Source organism: Pseudophryne corroboree, chromosome 6, assembly GCF_028390025.1.
Source record: "Pseudophryne corroboree isolate aPseCor3 chromosome 6, aPseCor3.hap2, whole genome shotgun sequence".
Taxonomy (NCBI): Eukaryota; Metazoa; Chordata; class Amphibia; order Anura; family Myobatrachidae; genus Pseudophryne; species Pseudophryne corroboree.
In genome coordinates, this window is record NC_086449.1 from 696,760,765 (window position 1) to 696,787,415 (window position 26,651).

General features: G+C 45.9%; 1 protein-coding gene across 1 annotated transcript in view; it reads left to right on the forward strand.

Moving 5' to 3' along the window:
* Positions 1-26,651, forward strand: part of HBEGF (heparin binding EGF like growth factor) — a 159,791-nt gene that overhangs the window by 109,914 nt on the left and 23,226 nt on the right. The window contains exon 4 of the mRNA XM_063928321.1: positions 9,267-9,422. Within this exon, the coding sequence (XP_063784391.1) occupies positions 9,267-9,422 (156 nt within the window). The remainder of the gene's footprint in view (positions 1-9,266; positions 9,423-26,651) is intronic.

Here is a 26,651-nt window from a genome sequence, read left to right on the forward strand (position 1 = left end):
TTTGTGTATTTACCGTTTGGGTCTGACCAACCCTTTGTTGTTTAGCAGCTGTGGTGAACCCCCTCATCTAGCGCCAGTTAACCACTCAGGTGGTATTCCTTTTGTTTTGCACTTCACTTAGTCATTTCCTGGCTGCAGAGATGGGGAGTTTCTCCACATATAATGACAGACATTCCAGGAGGATGGGATTTCTTAAGAAATGGGACAACCCATCAGATTTGAATTGTGAAAGTATCTCAACCCAGTTAAAAAATGAGTTTTATAGATTGGAGGATCTAATGAGGTCCGAGACTAAGCACTGGCTCGATGGTGTAAATCTGCAAAAGTACATTGATAAGAACATGATTCCCCGTGGCCTTAGACTTTTTAAACCATCTATATTTAATGGGAATAGGGAATTTGAGGATAAATGGGAGGAAACACTGGATAAGTGTTCAATTAAATTGATGGAGATAGTAATCAACTTTAGGAACCAAAAAGGCAAAGAAGTTGAATTAGAAATAGAAGTATTGAAAAATAAGATTGAACCCCAAAGTAATACTAAGGAATATAAAGAGAGAGATCAATTAGTCATGGAAAGAATGACGAAATTTGAACAACAAGTTGTAGAGAACAAGTGTAAAAAATTCCAGAGGGATACAGAAGACTACCACACGGGACAGGTTAGAAATTATAGAAAAAACCCCAGAGGAAGAATTAGGGAACAGGACACTAGCAATAGAGATTGGAGGTCAAGGGGGACCCCAAAAACATATCCAGCTAGACGCAGACAGGGGAGGAAAAATAGCACATATGATCAAGAGGAGAGAGAAAGGATAGGACAATCTGACCAACCCCATTCTACAGCAGATTTAGGAGCTAGACCGAGAGATCGGAGACCCAACCACCATCAGGAAGGAAAAAACACTGAGGTTTTTTTAGAAACCAAGTTCAACGGAAGAGGGGGGTCACCTGCAAGGAGGGAGTGGGGGACCAGGACACCAGCAAAAAGGGGAAGACCAAGAAGTATAGAGGGTGCAGAGGGGGGAAAAAGAAGGCAACCAAGAGGCTGGGATTAACTGGGAAAACTACAAATCCCAACAATATTTTTAATCTTTCCAGTAAGGAACTCACTGCCACTGAAAAATCCCTTCTAGCCAAAGGATTGGGTTTTGCGCCTACTAGTACACCCAATATCTTCAATCTGTTCATTGAGCTGAATAGATTTGTTCGGTCTCTGTATAGAAAGCGGTATTTTATACAGCGAAATATGCAGAGACATCATGAAGAGGATTTGGCTATTACCTTAGATTCTAATGATGATCCTATTTTGGATATTTTACAATCTCTTGCTGGGGAGAATATAGATTCACAATCTGGGACCCCAATGAAACTTTTTGATGTTGGTAAAGGTACTTTTAGGCGCAAATCAGAATTCTATCCTCTCACTTATAAAAGCGCTACAGTAGAATGCTTTTATAAGACCACATTAGATGATTTTAAGAGTTTATGCCAAACAAATAAAGAAAAAAATGGGAAAACTATCACTAATCTAAACAAATGGGAACGTAAGGCTTTATGTAACCTGACTAAGGATACATCTTTGATCTTTAGGGAGGCCGACAAGGGGGGAGGCCTAGTAGTGCAAGACAGAGACGACTACATTACAGAGGCCAATAGACAATTGAGAAATACTAAATTTTATAAATTATTGGATAATGATCCCACCAATGTATATTCTAGAGAGTTGGGACACCTCCTGGATGAGGCCCTGGTGGACGGGGTTATATCCAAGGAGGAGTTTAATTTTCTTTTTCTCAAACACCCCACGGTTCCTATTTATTATCATTTACCTAAGGTTCATAAATCACTTAGTTCACCTCCTGGGCGCCCCATTATCTCTGGTATTGGTTCTTTATCTTCTAATTTATCATATTATGTGGATTCTTTTCTTCAACCCCGTGTCTCTTCCCTAAGGTCACACATCAAAGATACCACTCACTTCCTTCAAAAAATACAGGATGTGAGTTGGAAAGAGACATACGCTTTTCTGACCCTCGATGTACAAAGCTTGTACACAAATATTCCACACGATCTGGGTCGGGATGCGATAGCAAAAAGGTTACAACAAGATGGTGACCTTACGGAGAGACACGGGACATTTTTATTGGATGCTATATCCTTCATATTACAGCACAATTATTTTTTATTTCTGGACACATATTATTTACAGATTATGGGCACGGCCATGGGGACCAGGTTCGCGCCTAGTTACGCCAACCTCTACATGGGGGCCTTTGAGGACACCCATGTGTGGGGTGGCGACTTTGGCGCGCGCCTGGTCTTCTATGGCCGTTACAAGTATGACCTTTTTATTATTTGGGATGGGGATCTTTTATCAGCACAGCACTTCGTTTCCTGTTTGAACTCTAATCACTTTAATTTGCACTTTACACATTCTTACCACCCAACTGTTATGAACTTTTTGGATATAACCCTGGAGGCCAGGGACGGAAAAATCGTTACTTGTAATTATAATAAGGAGGTCGCTACTAATTCCTATTTGCACTATCAGAGCGCTCACTACTTCCCGTGGAAGAAAAATATACCAAGGGGACAATTTTTGCGCCTCAGACGCAATTGTACGGATAGAAATAAATTTATTGAACAAGCTGAAATTATGATGAAATCCTTCTTGGAGAGGGGCTACCCACAGTCACCTTTGAAAAGGACCATGAAAGAGGTTCTCGATTTAGATAGAGAGGACCTACTTAAATCTAAAAGAAAGATGGATGAAAATAAAAGTAAAAACAATAAAAATAGAAATAGAAATGAACGTGATGGTAATAATACTAATGAACAATGGGATGACCTAGCGTTTATATCCACCTTTAACAGTGAGAGTACACAGATTAAAAAAATAATAACTAAGAACTTTGGTATTCTAAATCAGGATAATCTTCTGAGGGGACAGATACCCACTAGACCCAAATTTATATTTAGGAAGAATCGGTCTTTGAAAAACATCTTAGCACCCAGTTTTATGAAAAAGGTACATACACAGGTGGGGAAGGAAAATATACGAGAGATATGGCTACCAGTAAGACCAATGGGTTTCCACCGTTGTGGGGCCACTAGATGTATTACATGTAAGCATATTCCTAAAAAAACCACACATCTTACTATTAGGGATGGAGAAGAGTATGCCCTTACAAGTTTTATGAATTGTGACTCGAAATATATTATTTATCTTTTGTCATGTGACTGTAAGCAAAGATATGTGGGACGAACCACGAGGAGTGTTAAAGTTCGTTTTTTGGAACATCGTCGTAATATTATCAATAAAATTCATACACATAGTGTCTCGAGACATTTTAGAGACAGCCACAATGGTGATCCTAGTTCTCTATGTCTATTAGCAGTTGAACATATTGAAATCACAAAAAGAGGAGGGGATCGGCATAAAAATCTATGTAAACAGGAATTATATTGGATGTTTAAATTGAATACAATTTACCCATTGGGGTTAAATGAAGCAGTAGAACTTAACACAATCCTGTAATGAGTGGTGTTCCAGCTTCTTCACCTGTCTATTTCCCCAGACCTGTTCTTTTCCCTTTTCCCCTTCCCCCCCCCCTATCATATAGATTATCAACAAAAATATTTATTGTTCTTTTATTTAAAGGGGTGCAATCAAAGTTCCTTATTCGCTTGGAATATTAAAGCCTGACTTTAAATATTGGAATATATGCCAAAAAGTTCAGGTTTCATACTTTATTACTGTTTATTACCCTATAAATATTATACTTATTTCTGTAATGACATTATTGAGCCTGTGCTGCTGTCTCTTTTGAATCCACGTCGACGTGCACTATTGTGCGTTGTCATGGTGACGTTCCTGGCGTGCTGATACACATGGACGCGCTGCCAAACTGTGACTGTATAACCATTGGTAGATAATGTCTCAATGGAAACGCACGCTGCTGCACGTTGATATGGTGACGGGTTAGTAGGGGTACACGTATTGACGCACCGCGCTATTGTGCGCGTGCGCAGATGGGGCTACGGGATGTACATGGGCCCATACGCGACCACGTGATGCGGTATCTTTGCATCTGGCCGCGTCACTGGTCTTGTGTGTCCGGATGTGATGTCCAGGTACGACGCAGCGGGATGCATCCGCTTTTGAACACCTGTATGTATATTAATGAGACAATTCCTATACTCATTGAAGTAAGCTCTAAAACATGGTTTAAGTCCGCCCTACTACCCCTTAAATTATGCTTCCTCTCTTGAGATCCATTCATTGTTTTCTGTTTGATGTATTTACATACAAATACTACTGGTCATGTGACCGGAAAATTACAAGCTGTTTATTATAACGGGGTATGATTTTTTAAATGCTGTTTATCTATCTAAACTTTTATATTTATAAGTACTAATATCTGATTGAGTCTGTCATTATTTGGTCATTTAAATGAGTTTGAGAAGGTCATGTGACATCACATATGCAAATGAGCAACCATATTGAAAGGTGTATATAAACCCTTCACAGCAGGGTCAGGAGTACCTTGAAAAAGTTGCGTGAACGCAACGAAACGCGTTGGTGAGACCGCTGCTGTTTATCTACTCCCACTGAGCGATTGGAAGACTTCTACCTGAACCAAGTCCCATCTTGCTACCAAGCTTAGAATCCATTGGATGGAGGACTGTCTAAATTGACAACCAACACAAGTTGCCACCCAACAAGGAACTGCCTTTGCGGACGCTGTTTTCGCTTAATTACCTTGCCAGTATCGGTGGTAAATACACTTCTCTGAACTGTATTGCATTACCCTCCTATGGAACTGTATTGGGACTAAACCTAATGGAACAGGTTATATGAGTCTTCCCATATCTACTACCAGTTTAAATAGTGGGATTTACGTTCATCTATATTTACAGGAGATTATTCATTTACCAAGTGCACATTATGTTTTTATATCAATTCTTGCTCTTTTTAATTAAATTTGTGTTGTTTTTATGACCTTCTTTTCTCATTTATGACCATTAGCGCTACCTTGCTTTTTTGTGTCTTCATCACACTAGGTCAGACGTTTCCCCGGCTATAGGGTCCTCTTCATTCCATGAGTTGACAACTAGAAGGCTACTTTCTTTCAAAAAGAAAAAAAGAAAACCTTTACACCCAGAGGAGTAGCATCTCCACCCTCGAGGTTCCAACAGGTGGTTTCCAGGCTGGGATGGCCAAAAGCTTGGCTTGATGCTGTGTCTGATCATCAAGAAACTTGAGATACTGCTCCAGGACAAGCATCCCAGAGACAATGGCGGTGGATACTTTACCGCCTCCCTGGACTTTTCAGGGAGTTTTCGCCATTTTCTCTTACTCGACAATTGTTTAAGAGGCTAAATAGAAGGAGAGTTCTGGCAATCCTCAGGGCTCCAGATTTGCCTTGTGGGCTGTGATAAATAGCCTTCACTCTTTTGTTCAGCATCCCCTGTCCTTTACCGCCTTGAGAGGACCTGCTTCAGTGATCCCTTACGTTATCCGGTTTTCTAGGGCTGCGTTTACATTCATAGCTGTTCACAGGGTAGTAACAGCTACTGGCAACAGACGTAGGCTTGGAGGATACGAAGGATTGGACACGGTTTGTCTTCTGATGGAACAGTGCCTGTATCCTCCGCTTGTTTTGATTTGTTGGGGAGGTCTTTACATTTCCTGCAGGCAGGGCTGGATAGACTGCCAGACGTTCATGCAGGCGGTTCTACACCGCCAGCCTCCATGCATTCTCCAGCCGCACTTTTGGGTTTGAATGTCTTTCTACAGTTCTCCAATCTTCCGACTTGGGAACCGTCAGAAACTAAGTTGTTTTTTTTTCACATATCTCTCCTGGAAGACAGTTATTTTTCTGGGTTTGGCATCTGCAGGGAGCTTATTGGATTTGAGGGCACTGTCGTCCACGCCTCCATGTCTCCTTTTCATGCCGACGGGGCGGAATTTCGACCTCAACATGTTTTTCTTCCAAAGGTTGTCCCGCCAATTCACACTTGTGGTGCCTGTTCTTACAGATGCCTCGTTAGTCTCGTAGACACTAAACATGGTGCGGATTCTATGCACCTCTGTAGAGGGTACGGCTGCTATTATGAAGTCGACTCCCTCTTCATTCTGGATGCTACACCCTTGATATGTTGCCCAGTTTACAAGCAAGTTCCTTGACGACATCAGCTGCGCTCAGTTGAGCGTTTTGGCTTGCAGGGATCACAGCACACTCACGCCCATAATGGGAGCTTTGGGACGTCCCCACAGTACACTGCACTCAAGTATCCCCTATGGATGTAAGAGAAAATGGGATTTTGGTACTTATCGATTCATCCATTTCTCGGAGTCCATGGGGGATACTGGACGCCTACCCTGTGCTATTCTTCCTGCAAGCATGCTCAGGTTGCATGTTGGTTCGCTGTCGGCCATTTGATTACAGTTTTGTTCTGGTTCTATTTCAGTTCCTCTGTTTTTATATGGTTTTCAATTACTTCTCCTCTACGGTTATGTTTTGTCTCACTTCGGGAACAGTTTTTCTTAACTGGTCTGATGGGGAGGGGCATAGAGGGGAGAAGCCAGCACACACACAGACTAAAGAATTTATTTTGCACCGGCTCACGGTCCCCATCTATACACCACAGTACACAGCACTCCAGTATCCCCTATGGACTCTGAGAAAAGGATTTATCGGTAAGTACCAAAATCCCATTTTCTGTGCTGTCCCTAGAACAGTGCTTCCATAGGCGTATGCCTATCTTTTTCTATCAATCAACCTACTTTCCTGCACCCAAATTAAAGAAACTACTCAACAATTGTAAATCAATTCAATCATCACTTAATTGGTCAAATGATCTCGTGGTAATTTAGCAATTATTATCTTAAAGACACCATAGTGTTTTTCTTCAAACATCGACTAATGCCCATAACTGTGTTCAAATATATTCAACTAGAGAGAGTGTGAATTCTAGCCTCTAAACCCTACACAACAGCAATTATTGGTATATGTTTTAACAAACACACTTTTTTTGGAGTCAAAATATTTAAATTCAGAAACAACAGTAACATTTTTATTTAAAAAAAAAGAAGTGTTTTTTTTGATTGTGAAGTGGTCAAACATTACATGTTATTGTTTCTTTGCTTTTATTTACATACCTTACTTTAAGGAATTATGTGTAAATCATACTTGCCTACCTGACTCTCTCCATGAGGGAGAAAATGCTCTGTTCCTGGACTTTCCTGGTAATGTATGATTGCCATCACCTGTGGTGAAACACCTTTCTTATCAATTACCTAGCTCACCACAGGTGATGGCAATCATACATTACCAGGAAAGTCCAGGAACAGAGCATTTTCTCCCTCATGGAGAGGGTCAGGTAGGCAAGTATGGTGTAAATATTTGTTTCATTACGTATATAAATGGAGCAGAATTTGCAAAACTTGAAAATAAAAAGATGGTGTTGCTGTTCTTCAACATATGTTTGTGTGTAGCGCACAAATAAAATGTAAAAAATTAAAAATGTATGTGGGTATGTTTTGTTTAACAAAAAAATGTTGGTTGTTTAAAAAAAAAATGTTAGGAAGCTAAATGTCATTCAGCAGATACTACTAAGCAAAATGCTTGGAAAGGTTATTTTACATTTGCTTCTATCAAATAGTGTGGTAGTCATACCTCGATTGTTAGTAAGTGTAAACACAAATCGGTTAGTAACATATATTTTCACAATCAACATGTGTTACAGAGTTAAACAATACCTTAAATGTTTCTAATAGGCCCTACACACATGCCGATATTCCTCAAAGATATGAACGATCTCGTTCATTATTGAACGAGATAACGTTCATATCTTTCAGTGTGGAGTCACCAGCGATGAACGATGCGCGGCCCCGCGCTCGTTCATCGCTGGTTCCCCGTTGGCTGTGCATGCAGGTCAATATGGACGATCTCGTCCATATTTGCCTGCACTTCAATGGAGCCGGGTGACGGGGAGAGTGAAGAAACTTCACTTCCCCCGTTACTGCCCCCCCGCAGCCGGGTCGCCCGTCGGCCGTATCCGCCGTCGGGCAGCTCGGCGGCAGATCTTTATATATGTAGGGCCCTTAAGTTCCAATACAGCTGAATGAAGTGATTTGTGGTCTGAGGTGTGAGCTTCTTCAGCTGGGTGTAATGAAGCAATGATTGCAGTATACAATAGTCTACAACTGAGGTCAGCTTGTGCAGATTTTAAGGTAGACCTGTAGTCACTCAGAAACTGCACATCAGAAATGTGCGATCTGTTGTAAAGATTGCTAATGTACAGCCCACCGACCATCAGCATACGCCCCACAACACGCCCTGCAACATGCCCCTGATCGTAGTTTTTCGAGTCCAGCCCTTTAGTACGCCCCCTACACGCCTACTTTTCGTAGTGCATATGCAGTTTTTGCTAAGTCTCAGAAATTGTTTTTTTCCTTAGTTTTTGTTATTTAAGTTGCAGAATTTGCATTTTTACGCTTTTTTTGCTAATTTTGCTGATTTGCGATCCTTGCTTAAGTACTAAAGTTAGGGGTGCAGAGAGGAGGGTTGAGGGAGCAGGAGTTTGTCCCGGGCCCGGGCTGTAAAAGAGGCGCTGCCACTCCTCCAAGACACAAAGATGATGCCCCCTTTAGTAGGCAGTGCAGCACATGAAGGGGGCACTCATAATCACAGCTGGGGGTGGATGCATAACACAATCAGCTGGTTACTGTTGCATGCACCAATTTCAGGTCCCTGTGACACCATTCAGCACGTTACTGGGCTATGCAGATGAATGGGACAAACCTCCCAAATGCCAGGCAGATCAGGGGTGACGACAGTAGAGTCCTCAAACCATGACTGTCCTGCTGAAATCTGTATGGTTGGGAGATATGCATTTCTGTTGTATTCTGAGTGTAATATCAGTATGGGGTTGACGCAGAGTTGGTAGAAAACGGGTATAAATTACTGCTTACAGAACAGAGCACGAAAAAATAACCTGTATAGCGATGCATACACATGAAGACGTATCGTCACGTTAGCAATCTGTCGGCAAAATATATGTGTTTCCAATGCAGTAGGAAGCGGAGCTGCAGCAACTATCAGCCACAAAGAAACCTATTACTAAAACATAAAGACACTGCAATGAATGTAACATTATTATTATTATTATTGACATATATGCTATTTAATATACAGAAAAATGATGAGTTTGAACATTGTTTTGGTTTAACTTAATAACACATATTGTTTGTCTAGGTGTCAAGCTGGATACCATGGGGAGAGATGTCACGCTCTGATCCTTCCTTTGGAAAACCCCTCAAACACTTATGATCACACCACTGTGCTGGCCGTGGTTGCTGTCGTACTCTCATCTTTTTGTCTAATTGTTATATCCTCATTATTAATACTAAGGTATGTTTAACTTTAAAGGTTTTTGAAAAATACTTGATATAATGAATGCTTTAAAAGTCATCACTAATGCTTAAAATGCTTGATTATGTAGTGACATATTTGCATAAAAATTGATATAAAATAAAGTGAAACATATGAGATAGCAAAGCATGATGCTAAGCGTTTCATTGGCTATGCCACGTGTTTTACATGCTTGCAGCCAAAGCAAACGTATTTTATTGTCTGACAGAGGGATTCTCTTTTTAAGTCTTTCCAATATATAATTAGGGCATATTTTGTACAGGTTGTTAGGACTTCTGCTGGGCGCTCATGCTCAGGGTGTCACTTAGCAACAGCCGCTGGTATCTACATTACTGTGCCATTTGCCTAGCGACCAGTTCAGGAGTGGCTCTCTCCTCAAGAGTAGCCACACGTGCTGCACATTAAGGGAGGAATTCAATTAGACGTGAAAAGTTTTCACGGGTGACAAAGGAAGATAGCCTTGGGCTGTACGCCTGTGGCTATTCAATTGCACTCCCTTTTTTACCCAACAGCCTTGTTACTGCCCGTTAAAATAACGTATACAGGTTAATAGGTGTGAACACACAGAATCGCTGAAAGTTCACAGATATGTGTGTTTACAGGGTCATGGCACCCGTTAACCTGATAGTTACTAGGGAATTTTGAGATGCTGAAGCTTCTCCTAACTGCTACTCCTGGCTTTATTAAACTTCCTCCCTGGCTGGCTTTTACTAGCGATAGATTAGTCTGCCCAGTATGCTTCCCTTACATTCCTGTGTGTCTTGTCTATGTTGTTACCTGGATTGCCTTTGGATACTTCAGTCTCCTGCCCTGGCCTCCACTCTTGCCCCTTTGCTTTGCCCTGACTTTGGATTTTGAATTTGATTCTGTTTATGTCTCGTGGCATGTCCCTGACCTCAGATTCTTCTCCTTCAACCTTCTATAACCTGGTTTACAAAAATGGACTTTGCTCCCTATTTCTGTCAGTCTCACCTAGCACCAAATGCATCAGTAGCAGTACCATGCAAACTTCTACTTTCTGTCTACTCTTTTGGTGTCTGTCCCTTAAGTTCTTTCCACAACGCACTGAGAAAATAAGTCCCTACAATCTATAGCTTGAAGTCATGGAGGAATCCAGGTATGTATTCAGCACTAAGGGAAAAATGGCTTACAAAAGGGGAAGACTTTGTGAAACTGTTCTAGAGATCTTATTACCTCTGCACATAGCGTTGAAATAATGGTAGGCAATTTGTTATGCGCTGTGTTGGTGTTGGACAAGGAGTAAGTATATGATCAGCACAGAAAAAGATTGCCTAAATGCAGCCATTGACTGGTGGATAACATGTATTGATCACTGAGAATTGCTGTGTTCTGTGAGCAGCTGTATGTCACAGGCAGTGTCTGTAGTCAGTCACACTTGTCATTTACTGCATTGGCATTCACAGCACATTTCATGTGAGTGTACACCAAGGAAATTTAGAGGGGGGCAGTTGGTACCAAGAGGCATGTTAAGCACAATTTAAGGGTGTGTCAAGCACTATTTTCATGTCATCCATTCCCCCCATCATTCATCATGTCCCCCATATCATTATATCCCCATCAGTTTACCCAGCTTAACCAAATCACTTACCTATGGCCTGATTGTGCTACACAATAGTGACCCTAATTCATGTTAGGCCAAATAGAACTGAGGTTTGTTTTACATAGTACATGTACAACTCACTGCACTCGTCCGTCCTCAGCCCTCCTAGGGCAGGTGTTGGAGATAATTAGGGCACAAAATGAAAGGGAGGGTGCCACTGATGCACTCAGTGACTTCATCACTGAAGCTCATGTTCTATATTAGGGTGTGTCTGTGCACACGCCTATACTGTAGTTACTCGTCACATTTACTGCCTCAGATTGCACAGAGTACTTCTGCCAGTTCAGGATGACGTAAATTGCACAGGGTACTTCTGCCAGTTCAGGATTATGTAAATTGCACAGGGTACTTCTGCCAGTTCAGGATTATGTAAATTGCACAGGGTACTTCTGCCAGTTCAGGATTATGTAAATTGCACAGGGTACTTCTGCCAGTTCAGGATGGCGTAGATACAGAACTGCAGCTAAAATTCATTGATTTCATCATGATTTAGAATATAACTAGTGGTATTTTTTTGTTTTTGTTTTAATGTCCACTGGCCAGTAATGATTATTGATTACTAATCATTATTTTTGTCCACTCAGTCCCTGCCGCAGTGGAGTTTACAGTCTATAGTTATATATAACGGTTTATTTTTATCAGAAGCCAACTAACCTACCAGTTAATTTTTGTTGGCAGCCAATTAACCTACCAGTATATTTTTGGATTGTGGGAGGAAACCGGAGTACCCAGAGGAAACCTAGGCAAGCACGGGGAGAATATACAAACCGCACAATTACGTCCATGGTGGGAATCATACCCTCAACCTCAGTGCTGTGAGACAGTAATGATAACCACTACGCCAACCATGCATGCTTTACGATCTTGTCTAAAATTCTAATGTCGACATGGATAAAATGCATTAGATAATACAACCAGTCCAGTAATCTCCCGTCAATATAATGCGGTCGATATACTGACCGTCAAGTGTTTTTGGGGGTTTTCTTTGCAAGGGTACAAAAAAAAGGAAAACTTTTTGGGGGCACGCTCAAATAAAAAAAGTATGCTCCTAAAGGAGTCGTCATTAAGTTGTGAAAGGGTCCCCGAGAAAAAAACATGGGTCAAGTGACCCAGGAATCCAACCCATGTAGTGACCATGGTTGGTCACGAGAACTACTCTTGTAAGGGGGCAGTGTGAATGGTCTCGTCCGAGTTATGTTTACAGTATAGGAAGAGCTGGATTTTGGCACTTGGAGATGATGTCATCTCCTAGCGCCCGAGATGATGTTACCTCCAAGCCCCGTAGAGAATTTAACACTGTACCCATGTGCAGAGTAAATGGCCCCGACCTGGGAATAACCTGGGAAATCTTTAATGCATGGCACTGTTCTGTGTTCAGCAAAGTTGGTATTGTGTGTTGCTGTTATCAGGGGATCCTCCAGTGTTCTTCTATTGTATGTTTCTTATAATATGTGCAGACCTGAAAAAATTTCCAAAAGGGACACATTTGGCCGATTCTCAGTCCGACCCAGCCGCAGCCACTTCTCTGTTCCGCTGGGGCAGCCTACTTCCTTCCTTATGGCTAATGCGGGAATCTCGCCGTGTTACTAAAAATCCACTACCCTACATGCAGTAGCCTATCCCGTCCACTGTTCTCACTTCCACAGCCGGCATCATTAGTAATGTATCTGGACTTGTGCCCTCCCGCTGGTGGATGCACAAGATTTGCCTTAAACAGTCATCCCATTTCCATCCACACACTGCAATTGATCATAGATGCCGGCATACACTCCCCTGACACCTGCACGAGATGGAACAGTTCCGTGTACCAACATGATTGCCGCCCAGAAATGCCCATTTGATAAATAGCATGCTTCACCGATGGACAGATAAAGGCATATGTGCAAGCAAACTCCATCCGTGTGCGGATACCTAATCTGGCGCATATGCTGACACAGACTTCTCTCTTTGGCACATGCGCAGTATGCAGATGTCCGCAAGATCTGTGCGCATTTCCACTTGCCTCTGACTCTGAATCAGGTCCATTGTTGTTGAGCAGGTGAAGTGCAGTCCTGTGGTATCGGGTATTACTTCACAGTAGGGTAGTTGCATCTGTTTAAAACGCAGTACTCCCACCCAAGTTACCGGTTCTCATTGGATTTGCAGATTTTGCCATAGTCTGTCTTGGGAAAACTTCCCAACTCACAATAGAGGACAACTCACACATATACCAGATATAAAGGCTAAAGCCACGTGGCGTGTTTAGTAAATAGCCTGATAACTGGATGGCCAGTAACTTGGGACTGATTCAGATTGTTATACACATGCCTACACAACCGCAATTTTTTAGCCTTTAGACTTGATAATCATCGCAAGAGAAGCAGCTGGACAGAAAATAAGATTTTACTTACCGGTAAATCTATTTCTCGTAGTCCGTAGAGGGGACTCCGTAAGGACCATGGGGAATAGACGGGCTCCGCAGGAGATAGGGCACTTTAAGAAAGCTTTGGATTCTGGGTGTGCACTGGCTCCTCCCTTTATGTCCCTCCTCCAGACCTCAGTTAGAGAAACTGTGCCCAGAGGAGATGAACAGTACGAGGAAAGGATTTTTGTAAATCTAAGGGCAAGATTCATACCAGCCACACCAATCACACCGTATAACTTGCGATAAACTACCCGTAACAGTATGAACAATAACATAGCCTCGGTTCAAACCCGATCAACTATAACATAACCCTTATGTAAGCAATAACTATATACAAGTCTTGCAGAAGAAGTCCGCACTTAGGACGGGCGCCCAGCATCCCCTACGGACTACGAGAAATAGATTTGCCGGTAAGTAAAATCTTATTTTCTCTAACGTCCTAGAGGATGCTGGGGACTCCGTAAGGACCATGGGGATTAAACCAAAACTCCCAAACGGGCGGGAGAGTGCGGATGACTCTGCAGCACCGATTGATCAAACAGGAGGTCCTCCTCAGCCAGGGTATCAAACTTATAGAACTTTGCAAAGGTGTTTGACCCCGACCAAGTAGCAGCTCGGCACAGTTGTAGTGCCGAGACCCCTCAGGCAGCCGCCCAAGAAGAGCCCACCTTCCTAGTGGAATGGGCCTTAACCGATTTAGGCAATGGCAATCCTGCCGAAGAATGCGCCTGCTGAATCGTGTTACAGATCCAGCGAGCAATAGTCTGCTTTGAAGCAGGAGCGCCAACCTTGTTGGCCGCATACAGAACAAACAGAGCTTCGGTCTTCCTGATCCTAGCCGTTCTGGTCACATAAATCTTCAAAGCCCTGACCACATCCAGGGACTCGGAATCCTCCAAGTCCCGTGTAGCCACAGGCACGACAATAGGTTGGTTCATATGAAAAGATGAGACCACCTTGGGCAGAAATTGAGGACGAGTCCTCAACTCTGCCGTATCCACGTGAAAAATCAGGTATGGGCTTTTATATGATAAAGCCGCCAATTCCGAAACCCGCCTTGCAGAAGCTAAGGCCAACAACATGACCACTTTCCAAGTGAGGTATTTCAACTCTACTGTTTTGAGTGGTTCAAACCAAGGTGTCTTGAGGAAACTTAATACCACGTTAAGGTCCCATGGCGCCACCGGAGGTACAAAGGGAGGCTGAATATGCAGCACGTCCTTCACAAAAGTCTGTACTTCAGGAAGAGAAGCCAATTCTCTTTGAAAGAAAATGGATAAGGCCGAAATTTGAACCTTTATGGACCCTAATTTTAGGCCCAAATTCACTCCCGTTTGAAGGAAGTGAAGCAGACGGCCCAACTGGAACTCCTCCGTAGGAGCAGTTCTGGCCTCACACCAAGAAACATATTTTCGCCATATACGGTGATAATGTTTCGACGTCACGTCCTTCCTAGCCTTGATCAGGTTAGGAATGACCTCCTCCGGAATCCCTTTTTCCGCTAGGATCCGGCGTTCAACCGCCATGCCGTCAAACGCAGCCGCGGTAAGTCTTGGAACAGACAGGGCCCCTGCTGCAGCAGGTCCTGCCTTAGAGGAAGAGGCCACGGATCTTGTGTGAGCAACTCTTGCAGATCCGGATACCAAGTCCTCCTTGGCCAATCTGGAACAATGAGGATTGTTCTGACCATTCTTATTCTTATTATCCTCAACACCTTGGGTATGAGAGGTAGAGGAGGAAACACATAGACCGATCTGAACACCCAAGGTGTCACCAGAGCGTCTACCGCAACCGCCTGAGGGTCTCTTGACCGGGCGCAATACCTCTTTAGCTTTTTGTTGAGGCGGGACGCCATCATGTCTATCTGAGGCAGTCCCCACCGATCCGTGATCTGTGTGAAGAGAAGACTTCTTGATGAAGTCCCCACTCTCCCGGATGCAGGTCGTGCCTGCTGAGAAAGTCCGCCTCCCAGTTGTACACCCTCGGGATGAACACTGCTGATAGTGCGCTTACATGGCCTTCCGCCCAGCGTAGAATCCTGGTCGCCTCTGCCATGGCCACTCTGCTCCTTGTGCCGCCTTGGCAGTTTACATGAGCCACTGCCATGACATTGTCTGACTGAATCAGAACCGGTTTGTTCCGAAGCCATTCCTCCGCTTGGCGTAGGGCGTTGTATATGGCCCTCAACTCCAGGACATTGATGAGGAGACCAGTCTCTAGGCTTGACCAGAGACCCTGGAAATTTCTTCCTAGTGCGACAGCTCCCCAACCTCGGAGGCTCGCGTCCGTGGTCACCAAGACCCAGTCCTGAATGCCGAACCTGCGACCCTCCAGGAGGTGAGCACTGCACAGCCACCACAGGAGAGACACCCTGGCCCTGGGAGACAGGGTGATCCGTTTTTGCATGTGTAGATGGGACCCGGACCATTTGTCCAATAGGTCCCATTGAAAGGTCCTTGCATGGAACCTGCCGAAGGGGATGGCCTCGTATGAAGACACCATCTTCCACAGAACCCTCGTGCAATGATGCACTGAAACCTTTTTTGGCTTCAATAGGTTCCTGACCAGAGCTACGAGCTCCTGAGCCTTCTCCACTGGAAGAAAAACTCTTTTGGTCTGTGTCTACAATCAGGCCCAAAAAGGTCAGACGCGTTGCAGGGACTAGCTGGGATTTCGGTAAATTGAGAATCCAGCCGTGCCTCTGCAACGTCTTCACGGACAGAGACACGCTGTCCAGCAACTTCTCCCGAGATCTCGCCTTTATGAGGAGATCGTCCAAGTACGGGATAATTGTGACGCCCTGCCTGCGCAGGAGCACCATCATTTCCGCCATTACCTTGGTGAAAATTCTCGGGCCGTGGAAAGACCAAACGGCAACGTCTGAAATTGGTAGTGACAGTCCTGTACTGCAAATCTCAGGAACGCCTGGTGAGGAGGGAAAATCGGAACATGAAGGTACGCATCCTTTATGTCCAGGGACACCATCCAATCCCCTCCCTCCAGGCCGGCGATGACCGCTCTGAGCGATTCCATTTTGAACTTGAACCTCTTCAAGTACAGGTTCAGGGATTTCAGATTTAAAATGGGTCTGACCGAACCGTCCGGTTTCGGTACCACAAACAGGGATGAATAATAACCCTCTCCTTGCTGGAGATGAGGAACTTTGACTATCACCTGTTGAATGTACAATTTGTGAATTGCAGCTAACACCAGCTCCCTCTCCGACGGGGAAGCCGGCAGAGCCGATTTGAAAAACCGGCGAGGAGGCATGTCTTCGAATTCCAGTCTGTATCCCTGGGAAACAATCTCTATTGCCCAGGGATCCACCTGTGAGAGAACCCAGACGTGGCTGAACAGACGAAGACGTGCCCCCACTTGATCTGACCCCCCGGAAAGCCCCAGCGTCATGCGGTGGACTTTGCGGAAGTAGGGGAGGACTTCTGCTCTTGGGAACTAGCTTTTTTCCCTTGCCTTTACCTCTGGCAACAAAGGACGATCCTCGTACCTTCTTGCTTTTATTGGAACGAAAGGACTGCATTTGATAATGCGGTACCTTCTTAGCATGCTGCGGGGGAACATAAGGTAAAAAATACGATTTACCGGCCGTAGCAGTAGAGACAAGGTCCGAGAGGCCTTCTCCAAACAACTCCTCCCCCTTGTAAGGCAATGACTCCATATGCCGCTTGGAGTCGGCGTCTCCCGTCCACTGTCTGGTCCACAAGAGTCGCCTAGCAGAAATAGACATAGCGTTTATTCTGGAGCTTAGTAAACAAATGTCTCTCTGAGCATCCCTCATATACAAGGCAGCATCTCTGATATGCTCAATGGTCATTAGAATGGTATCCCTATCTAAGGTGTCAATCTCCGTAGATAAGGAGTCTGCCCATGCCACGACAGCACTACAAACCCAGGCCGACGCCATGTTCCTGAATGTGTGTAAATGTGCTTCATGGTAATTTCCTGCTTGTGATCAGCAGGATCCTTTAGGTAAGCAGTATCCGGAGAAGGCAGTGCCACCTTCTTGGATAAGCGTGTCAGTGTCTTGTCTACTTTAGGCGAAGGTTCCCATCGTATCCTATCCTTCTGTGGAAAAGGATACGCCATAAGAATCCTTTTGGGAACATGTAGTCTCCTATCCGGAGACTCCCAAGCCTTTTCGCACAATTCGCTTAGCTCAAATGAGGACGGAAACGTGACCTCAGGCTTTTTCCCTTTATACATGTGAACCCTCGTGTCAGGGACAGGGGGTTCCTCAGTGATATGCAAAACCTCTTTTATGGCAATAATCATGTATCGAATACCCTTTGCCACCTTCAGCTGTAATTTTGCATCCTCATAGTCGACACTAGAGTCAGTATCTGTGTCGGTATCTGTTTCAGCGACCTGGGATATGGGGCGCTTTTGAGACCCTGAAGGTGCTGGCGCCACAGGGACAGGCACGGTCTGGCTACCTGACTGATCCCCAGCCTCAGCCTTGTCTAACCTTTTATGCAGAAGATTCACATTTGCATTTAAGACATTCAGCATATCCACCCAGTCCGGTGTCGGCGTTGCCAACGGCGACCTGACATTCAAACACTCCCCCTCCACATTAGCCTTCCTCGTCAGACATGTCGACACACACGTACCGACACACTTCATTTCATACACACAGGGAAACTCTTTTCTGAAGACAATATCCCCTTTAAGGCCCTTTGGAGAGACAGAGAGAGAGTATGCCAGCACACACCCCAGCGCAATGACCCTGGAGACCAACACAAAATGTTTTTCCCCAGCAGCGCTGTATAATATCGATTCCGCCAATTATGTGCCCCCCCCCCTCTCTTTTAAACACTCCTTCACCGTGTGTAAGCAGGGGAGAGTCCGGGGAGCTTCCTCTCAGCGTTCTGTGGAGAGAAAAATGGCGCTGGTGAGTGCTGAGGGAGAAGCCCCGCCCCCTCGGCGGCGGGCTTCGGCCCCGCTCAAATTTGTGTAAAAATGGCGGGGGCTCTTTTATATACATGTACAGTGCCCAGCTGTACATGTATATATCTTTTTGCCATGTTTTGAGGTGTTATTATTGCTGCCCAGGGCGCCCCCCCTGCGCCCTGCACCCATACAGTGATCGGAGTGTGTGAGGTGTGTGGAGCAATGACGCACAGCTGCGGTGCTGTGCGTTACCTCAGTGAAGCCGCTGAAGGCTTCTGCCGCCTGAGACGTCTTCTTGCTTCTGTTCTTCTGGCTCTGTGAGGAGAACGGCCGCGTGGCTCCGGGGGTGGACGCCCAGGACGAACCTGTGTTCACCCCCTCTGGAGCTAATGGTGTCCAGTAGCCGAGGAAGCAGATCCTATCATTTAAGTAGGTCTGCTTCTCTCTCCCCAGTCCCTCGATGCAGGGAGCCTGTTGCCAGCAGTGCTCCCTGTAAAAATAGAAAAATCCAAACAAAAATGCTTTCTAATGCAAAGAACTCAGGAGAGCTCCCTGCAGGGCGCCCATCTTCCTCTGGGCACAGTGTAAAACTGAGGTCTGGAGGAGGGACATAGAGGGAAGAGCCAGTGCACACCCAGAATCCAAAGCTTTCTTAAAGTGCCCTATCTCCTGCGGAGCCCGTCTATTCCCCATGGTCCTTACGGAGTCCCCAGCATCCTCTAGGACGTTAGAGAAAAGAATGTTGACGCACACCAGAGCCATTGCAAAGTCGTCAACAACTGCATACACATACGGCGCATCAACGAAATAACGGGGAACATCGACTCTCCGAGTGAGCTTATGGTCAGGCAGATTGGCTGAGGCAGTAGCGCTGCTGGTGCTATGTTTCTTTGCGTACGTGAAGGCAGATACACCCCCCCAAAAAGTCTGTGACACACCTGCATTTTTTACGTCACTCCCCATTACCTCCCCCCAAACGGTACCTTCCTGTCAATCACTCTGTTAATAAATACTCACTGTGAGCAGCATCGCAAAGGTACCTTGGCCCACACAGTGGGATCGTGACACATGCGCCGTCTACTGCATTGGCCCTTGGGTAAATAATGAGTACATAAAATTCTTCTAAGCACAAATAATAAGAATTTACTCACCGGTAATTCTATTTCTCGTAGTCCGTAGTGGATGCTGGGAACTCCGTAAAGGACCATGGGGAATAGACGGGCTCCGCAGGAGACTGGGCACTCTAAAAGAAAGATTAGGTACTATCTGGTGTGCACTGGCTCCTCCCTCTATGCCCCTCCTCCAGACCTCAGTTAAGGAAACTGTGCCCGGAAGAGCTGACACAACAAGGAAAGGATTTTGGAATCCAGGGTAAGACTCATACCAGCCACACCAATCACACCGTACAACTTGTGATAACCATACCCAGTTAACAGTATGAACAACAACTGAGCCTCAGTAACAGATGGCTCATAACAATAACCCTTTAGTTAAGCAATAACTATATACATGTATTGCAGAGAGTCCGCACTTGGGACGGGCGCCCAGCATCCACTACGGACTACGAGAAATAGAATTACCGGTGAGTAAATTCTTATTTTCTCTGACGTCCTAGTGGATGCTGGGAACTCCGTAAGGACCATGGGGATTATACCAAAGCTCCCAAACGGGCGGGAGAGTGCGGATGACTCTGCAGCACCGCATGAGCAAACTCAAGGTCCTCCTCAGCCAGGGTATCAAACTTGTAGAACTTAGCAAACTTGTGTGACCCCGACCAAGTAGCAGCTCGGCAAAGCTGTAAAGCCGAGACCCCTCGGGCAGCCGCCTAAGAAGAGCCCACCTTCCTTGTGGAATGGGCTTTCACCATTTTGGATGCGGCAATCCAGCCGCAGAGTGAACCAGCTGAATCGTGCTATAGATCCAGCGAACAATAGTCTGCTTCGAAGCAGGAGCGCCAACCTTGTTGGCTGCATACAGAATAAACAGCGAGTCAGACTTTCTGACTCCCGCCTTTCTGGAAACATAAATTTTCAAAGCCCGGACTACGTCCAGCAACTTGGAATCCTCCAAGTCCCTAGTAGCCGCAGGCACCACAATAGGCTGGTTCAAATGAAACGATGATATCACCCTAGGAAGAAATTGGGAACGAGTCCTCAATTCTGCCCTGTCCATATGGAAGATCAGATAAGGGTTTTTACATGACAAAACCGCCAATACTGACACACGCCTAGCCGAAGCTAAGGCCAATAGCATGACCACTTTCCACGTGAGATATTTTAGCTCCATGGTCTTAAGTGGCTCAAACCAGTGGGATTTCAGGAAATCCAACACAACGTTAAGATCCCAAGGTGCCACCGGTGGCACAAAAGGAGGCTGAATATACAGCACCCCCGGAACAACGTCTGAACTTCAGGCAGTGAAGCCAGTTCATTTTTAGAGAAAATGTATAGGGCCGAAATCTTGACCTTTATGGATCCTAATTTTAGGCCCATAGTCACTCCTGACTGTAGGAAGTGCAGGAATCGACCCCGCTGGAATTCCTCTGTAGGGCCTTCCCAGCCTCACACCAAGCAACCTATTTTCGCCATATACAGTGAAAAAGTCTTGCTGTCACGTCTTTCCTAGCCTTTATCAGCGTAGGAATAACTGCATCCGGAATGCTCTTTTTCGCTAGGATCCGGCGTTCAACCGCCATGCCGTCAAATGCAGCCGCGGTAAATTTTGGAACAGACAGGGCCCCTGTTGCAACATGTCCTGTCTGAGAGGCAGAAGCCCTGAGTCCTCTGAGAGCATTTCCTGCAGCTCCGGGTACCGAGTCCTTCTTGGCCAATTCGGAGCAAAGAATATTGTTTTCACTCCTCCTTTTATTACAATTCTCAGCCCTTGGGTATGAGAGGAAGAGGAGGGAATACAGAGACCGACTGGAACACCCACGGTGTTACTAGTGCGACCACAGCTATCACCTGAGGGTCCCTTGACCCGGCGTAAAACCTTTTTTAGCTTTTTATTGAGGTGGGACGCCATCTAGTCCACCTTAGGCAGTTCCCATCAATTTGCAAACTGCGTGAAGACTTCCTGATGAAGTCCCCACTTTCCCGGGTGGAGGTCGTGCCTGCTGAGGAAGTCTGCTTCCCAGATGTCCACTCCCGGAACGAACACTGCTGACAGTGCGCTTACTTGATTCTCCGCCCAGCGAAGAATTCTGGTGGCTTCTACCCTCGCCACCCTGCTCCTTGTGCCGCCTTGGCGGTTTACATGAACCCCTGCGGTCTGACTGGATCAGAACCGGTTGGTCGCGAAGCAGGATCTCCGCTTGACTTAGGGCGTTGTATATGGCCCTTAGTTCCAGGATATTGATGTGAAGGCAAGTCAGTTGACTTGACCACAGACCTTGGAAATTTCTTCCCTGTGTAACTGCCCCCCACCCTCGGAGGCTTGCATCCGTGGTCACCAGGATCCAGTCCTGAATGCAGAATCTGCGGCCCTCGAGAAGGTGAGCACTCTGCAGCCACCACAGGAGAGACACCCTGGCCCTGGGGGATAGGGTATTTAACCGATGCATCTGAAGAGGTGATCCGGACCACTTGTCCAGTAAGTCCCATTGGAAGGTCCTCGCATGGAACCTGCCTAAGGGGATGGCCTCGTATGATGTCACCATCCTTCCCAGGACTCGAGTGCAGTGATGCACTGACACCTGTTTTGGTTTTAATAGATTCCTGACCAGTGTCATGAGCTCCTGAGCTCTCTCTATCGGGAGATAAACCCTTTTCTGGTCTGTGTCTAGGATCGTGCCTAGGAGAGGCAGATGAGCTGTAGGAACTAACTGCGACTTTGGAATATATAGAATCCAGCCGTGTTGCCGTTACACTTCCAGAGAAAGTGATACGCTGTTCAGCAACTGCTCTCTTGATCTCGCTTTTATGAGGAGATCGTCCAAGTACGTGATAATAGTGACACCTTGCTTCCGCAGGAGCACAATCATATCCGCCATTACCATGGTGAAAATTCTCGGGGCCATGGAGAGACCAAACGGCAACATCTGAAATTGGTAATGACAATCCCGTACCGCAATTCTGAGGTACGCCTAATGAGGTGGATAAATGGGGACCTGAAGGTATGCATCTCTTATGTCCCGATTCACAATAAAGTCTCCCCCTTTTTAGGCTTGCACTGACCGCTCTTAGCGATTCCATCTTGAACTTGAACCTTCTCAGGTATATGTTCAGGGATTTTTAATTCAATATGGGTCTGACCGAACCGTCTGGTTTCGGGATTACAACATGGTCTAATAATAACACCCTCTTGTTGAAGGAGGGGACCCTTGACCACCACCTGTTAAAGATACAATTTGTGAATTGCAGTTAACACTGGCTCCCTCTCTTGGGGGGAAGCCCGCAGGGCCGTCGGTGAGGGGGCATCTTCTCACAGTCCAGCTTGTATCCCTGAGACACAATATCTATTGCCCAGGGATCGAACAGGGAGTGAACCCACTTGTGGCTGAACTTACGAAGGCGTGTCCCCACCGGGCCTAGCTCCGCCTGTGGAGCCCCAGCGACATTGGTGGATTTTTGTAGGGGCCGGGGAGGACTTCTGTTCCTGGGAACTAGCTGCCCGGCTCTGACAAGAAAGGACGCACCTCAGACTTTCTTGTTTCTTTATACGAAAGGCTGCATTTAATAATGTCATGCTTTCTTAGGCTGTGCAGGAATATAAGGCAAACTAGCAGAATTACCAGCTATAGCTGTGGAGACCAGGCCCGAGAACCCTTCTCCACACAATCCTCAGCCTTCCATATGCCTCTTAAGTCGGCATCATCTGTCCAATGCATATTCTACAGGACACGTCAAGCAGAGATCGACATAGCTTTGACTCTAGGACCCAGTATACTCATGTCTCTTTGGGCATGCTTTATAACTATATATCTATCACTTAAGACAGCACCTTTAATATATTTTTCTCTAACGTCCTAGTGGATGCTGGGGACTCCGTCAGGACCATGGGGAATAGCGGCTCCGCAGGAGACAGGGCACAAAAGCAAGCTTTTAGGATCACATGGTGTGTACTGGCTCCTCCCCCTATGACCCTCGTCCAAGCCTCAGTTAGGTTTTTGTGCCCGTCCGAGAGGGTGCAATCTAGGTGGCTCTCCTAAAGAGCTGTTTAGAAAAGTTTTTTTTTTTAGGTTTCAATCTCAGTGATTCCTGCTGGCAACAGGATCACTGCATCGAGGGACTTAGGGGAGAGATTTCCAACTCACCTGCGTGCAGGATGGATTGGAGTCTTAGGCTACTGGACACTTAGCTCCAGAGGGAGTCGGAACACAGGTCAGCCTGGGGTTCGTCCCGGAGCCGCGCCGCCGATCCCCCTTACAGACGCTGAAGAGACGGCAGAACGGAGGTCCGGAAAACAGGCGGCAGAAGACTCCACAGTCTTCATGAAGGTAGCGCACAGCACTGCAGCTGTGCGCCATTGTTGTCACACGGCTCACTGACTCAGTCACGGAGGGTGCAGGGCGCTGCTGGGGGCGCCCTGGGCAGCAATATAATTACCTTTAGTGGCAAAATAAATACATCACATATAGCCATTAAGGCTATATGTATGTATTTTAACCCAGGCCAGTTTATTAAAAACCGGGAGAAGAAGCCCGCCGGAAAAGGGGCGGAGCTTATTCTCCTCCGCACTCAGCGCCATTTTCCTGCTCGGCTCCGCTGGTGAGGAAGGCTCCCAGGACTCTCCCCTGCACTGCACTACAGAAACAGGGTAACAAAGAGAAGGGGGGCATAAATTGGCGATATTTATATATTAAGAGCGCATATATAGTAAACAACACCTTCTAGGGTTGTTTATATACATTTATAGCGCTTTTGGTGTGTGCTGGCAAACTCTCCCTCTGTCTCCCCAAAGGGCTAGTGGGTCCTGTCCTCTATCAGAGCATCCCCTATGTGTGTGCTGTATGTCGGTACGTGTGTGTCGACATGTATGAGGAAAATATTGGTGAGGAGGCGGAGCAAATTGCCTGTAATGGTGATGTCACTCTCTAGGGAGTCGACACCGGAATGGATGGCTTATTTATGGAAATTACGTGACAATGTCAACACGCTGCAAGCCGGTTGACGACATGAGAGGGCCGGCGAACAAATTAGTATCTGTCCAGGCGTCTCAAACACCGTCAGGGGCTGTAAAATGCCCATTTACCTCAGTCGGTCGACCCAGACACGGACACTGATTTCAGTGTCGACGGTGAAGAAACAAACGTATTTTCTTTTAGGGCCACACGTTAAGGGCAATGAAGGAGGTGTTACATATTTCTGATACTCCAAGTACCACAAAAAAGGGTATTATGTGTGAGGTGAAAAAACTACCTGTAGTTTTTCCTGAATCAGATAAATTAAATGAAGTGTGTGATGATGCGTGGGTTTCCCCCGATAGAAAATTATTGGCGGTATACCCTTTCCCGCCAGAAGTTAAGGCGCGGTGGGAAACACCCCTCAGGGTGGATAAGGCGCTCACACGCTTATCAGAACAAGTGGCGGTACCATCTACGGATAGGGCCGTACTTAAGGAGCCAGCTGATAGGAGGCTGAAAAATATCCTAAAAAGTATACACACACATGCTGGTGTTATACTGCGACCAGCGATCGCCTCAGCCTGGATGTGCAGAGCTGAGGTGGCTTGGTCGGATTCCCTGACTAAAAATATTGATACCTTTGACAGGGACAGTATTTTATTGACTATAGAGCATTTAAAGGATGCATTTCTATATATGCGAGATGCGCAGAGGGATATTTGCACTCTGGCATCAAGAGTAAATGCGATGTCCATATCTGCAAGAAGATGTTTATGGACACGACAGTGGTCAGGTGATGCAGATTCCAAACGGCACAAAGATGTATGGCCGTATAAAGGGGAGGAGTTATTTGGGGTCGGTCCATGGGACCTGGTGGCCAGGGCAACTGCTGGAAAATCCACCGTTTTTTTACCCTAAGTCACATCTCTGCAGAAAAAGACACCGTCTTTTCAGCCTCAGTCCTTTCGTCCCTATAAGAGTCATATCTGCCCAGGGATAGAGGAAAGGGAAGAAGACTGCAGCAGGCAGCCCATTCCCAGGAACAGAAGCCCTCCACCGCTTCTACCAAGTTCTCAGCATGACGCTGGGACCGTACAGGACCCCTGGATCCTACAAGTAGTATCCAAGGGGTACAGATTGGAATGTCGAGAGGTTTCCCCCCTCGCAGGTTCCTGTAGTCTGCTGTACCAATGTCTCCCTCCGACAGGGAGGCAGTATTGAAAACAATTCACAAGCTGTATTCCCAGCAGGTGATAATAAAATTACCCCTCCGACAACAAGGAAAGGGGTATTACTCCACACTATATGGTGGTACTGAAGGCTAGGTGAGACCTATTCTAAATCTGAAAAATTTGAACACTTACAAGGGTTCAAATCCAGATAGAGTCACTCAGAGCAGTGATAGCAAAGAACAAGGGGACTATATGGTGTCCCGGGACATCAGGGATGCTTACCTCCATGTCCCAAAATTTGCCTTTTCTCACCAAGGGTACCTCAAGTTCGTGGTACAGAACTGTCACTATCAGTTTCAAGACGATGCCGTTGGATTGTCCAAGGCACCCCGGGGTCCTTACCAAGGTAATGACCGAAAGGAGGATTCGTCTTCAAAGAAAATGGACGTCCTCCTGATAAGAACAAGGTCCAGAGAACAGTTGGAGGTCGGAGTAGCACTATCTCAAGTAGTTCTACGACAGCACGGGTGGATTCTAAATATTCCAAAACCGCAGTTGTTCCGACGACACGTCTGCTGGTCCTAGGGATGATTTTGGACACAGTCCAGGAAAAGGTGTTTCTCCCAGAGGAGAAAGCCAGGGAGTTATCCGAGCTAATCGGGATCCTCCTAAAACCAGGAAAAGTGTCAGTGCATCATTGCACAAGAGTCCTGGTAAAAAATGGTGGCTTATTACGAAGCGCTTCCATTCGGCAGATTTCACGCAAGAACTCTTCAGTGGGATCTGCTGGACAAATGGTCCGGATCGCATCTTCAGATGCATCAGCGGATAACCCTATATCCAAGGACAAGGGTGTCTCTCCTGTGGTGATTACAGAGTGCTCATCTTCTAGAGGGCCGCAGATTCGGCATTCAGGATTGGATGCTCGTGACCACGGAGGCCAGCCTGAGAGGCTGGGGAGCAGTCACACAAGGAGTGTGATCAAGTCTGGAGAATTCTCTCCACATAAATATACTGGAGCTAAGAGCAAATTTATAAT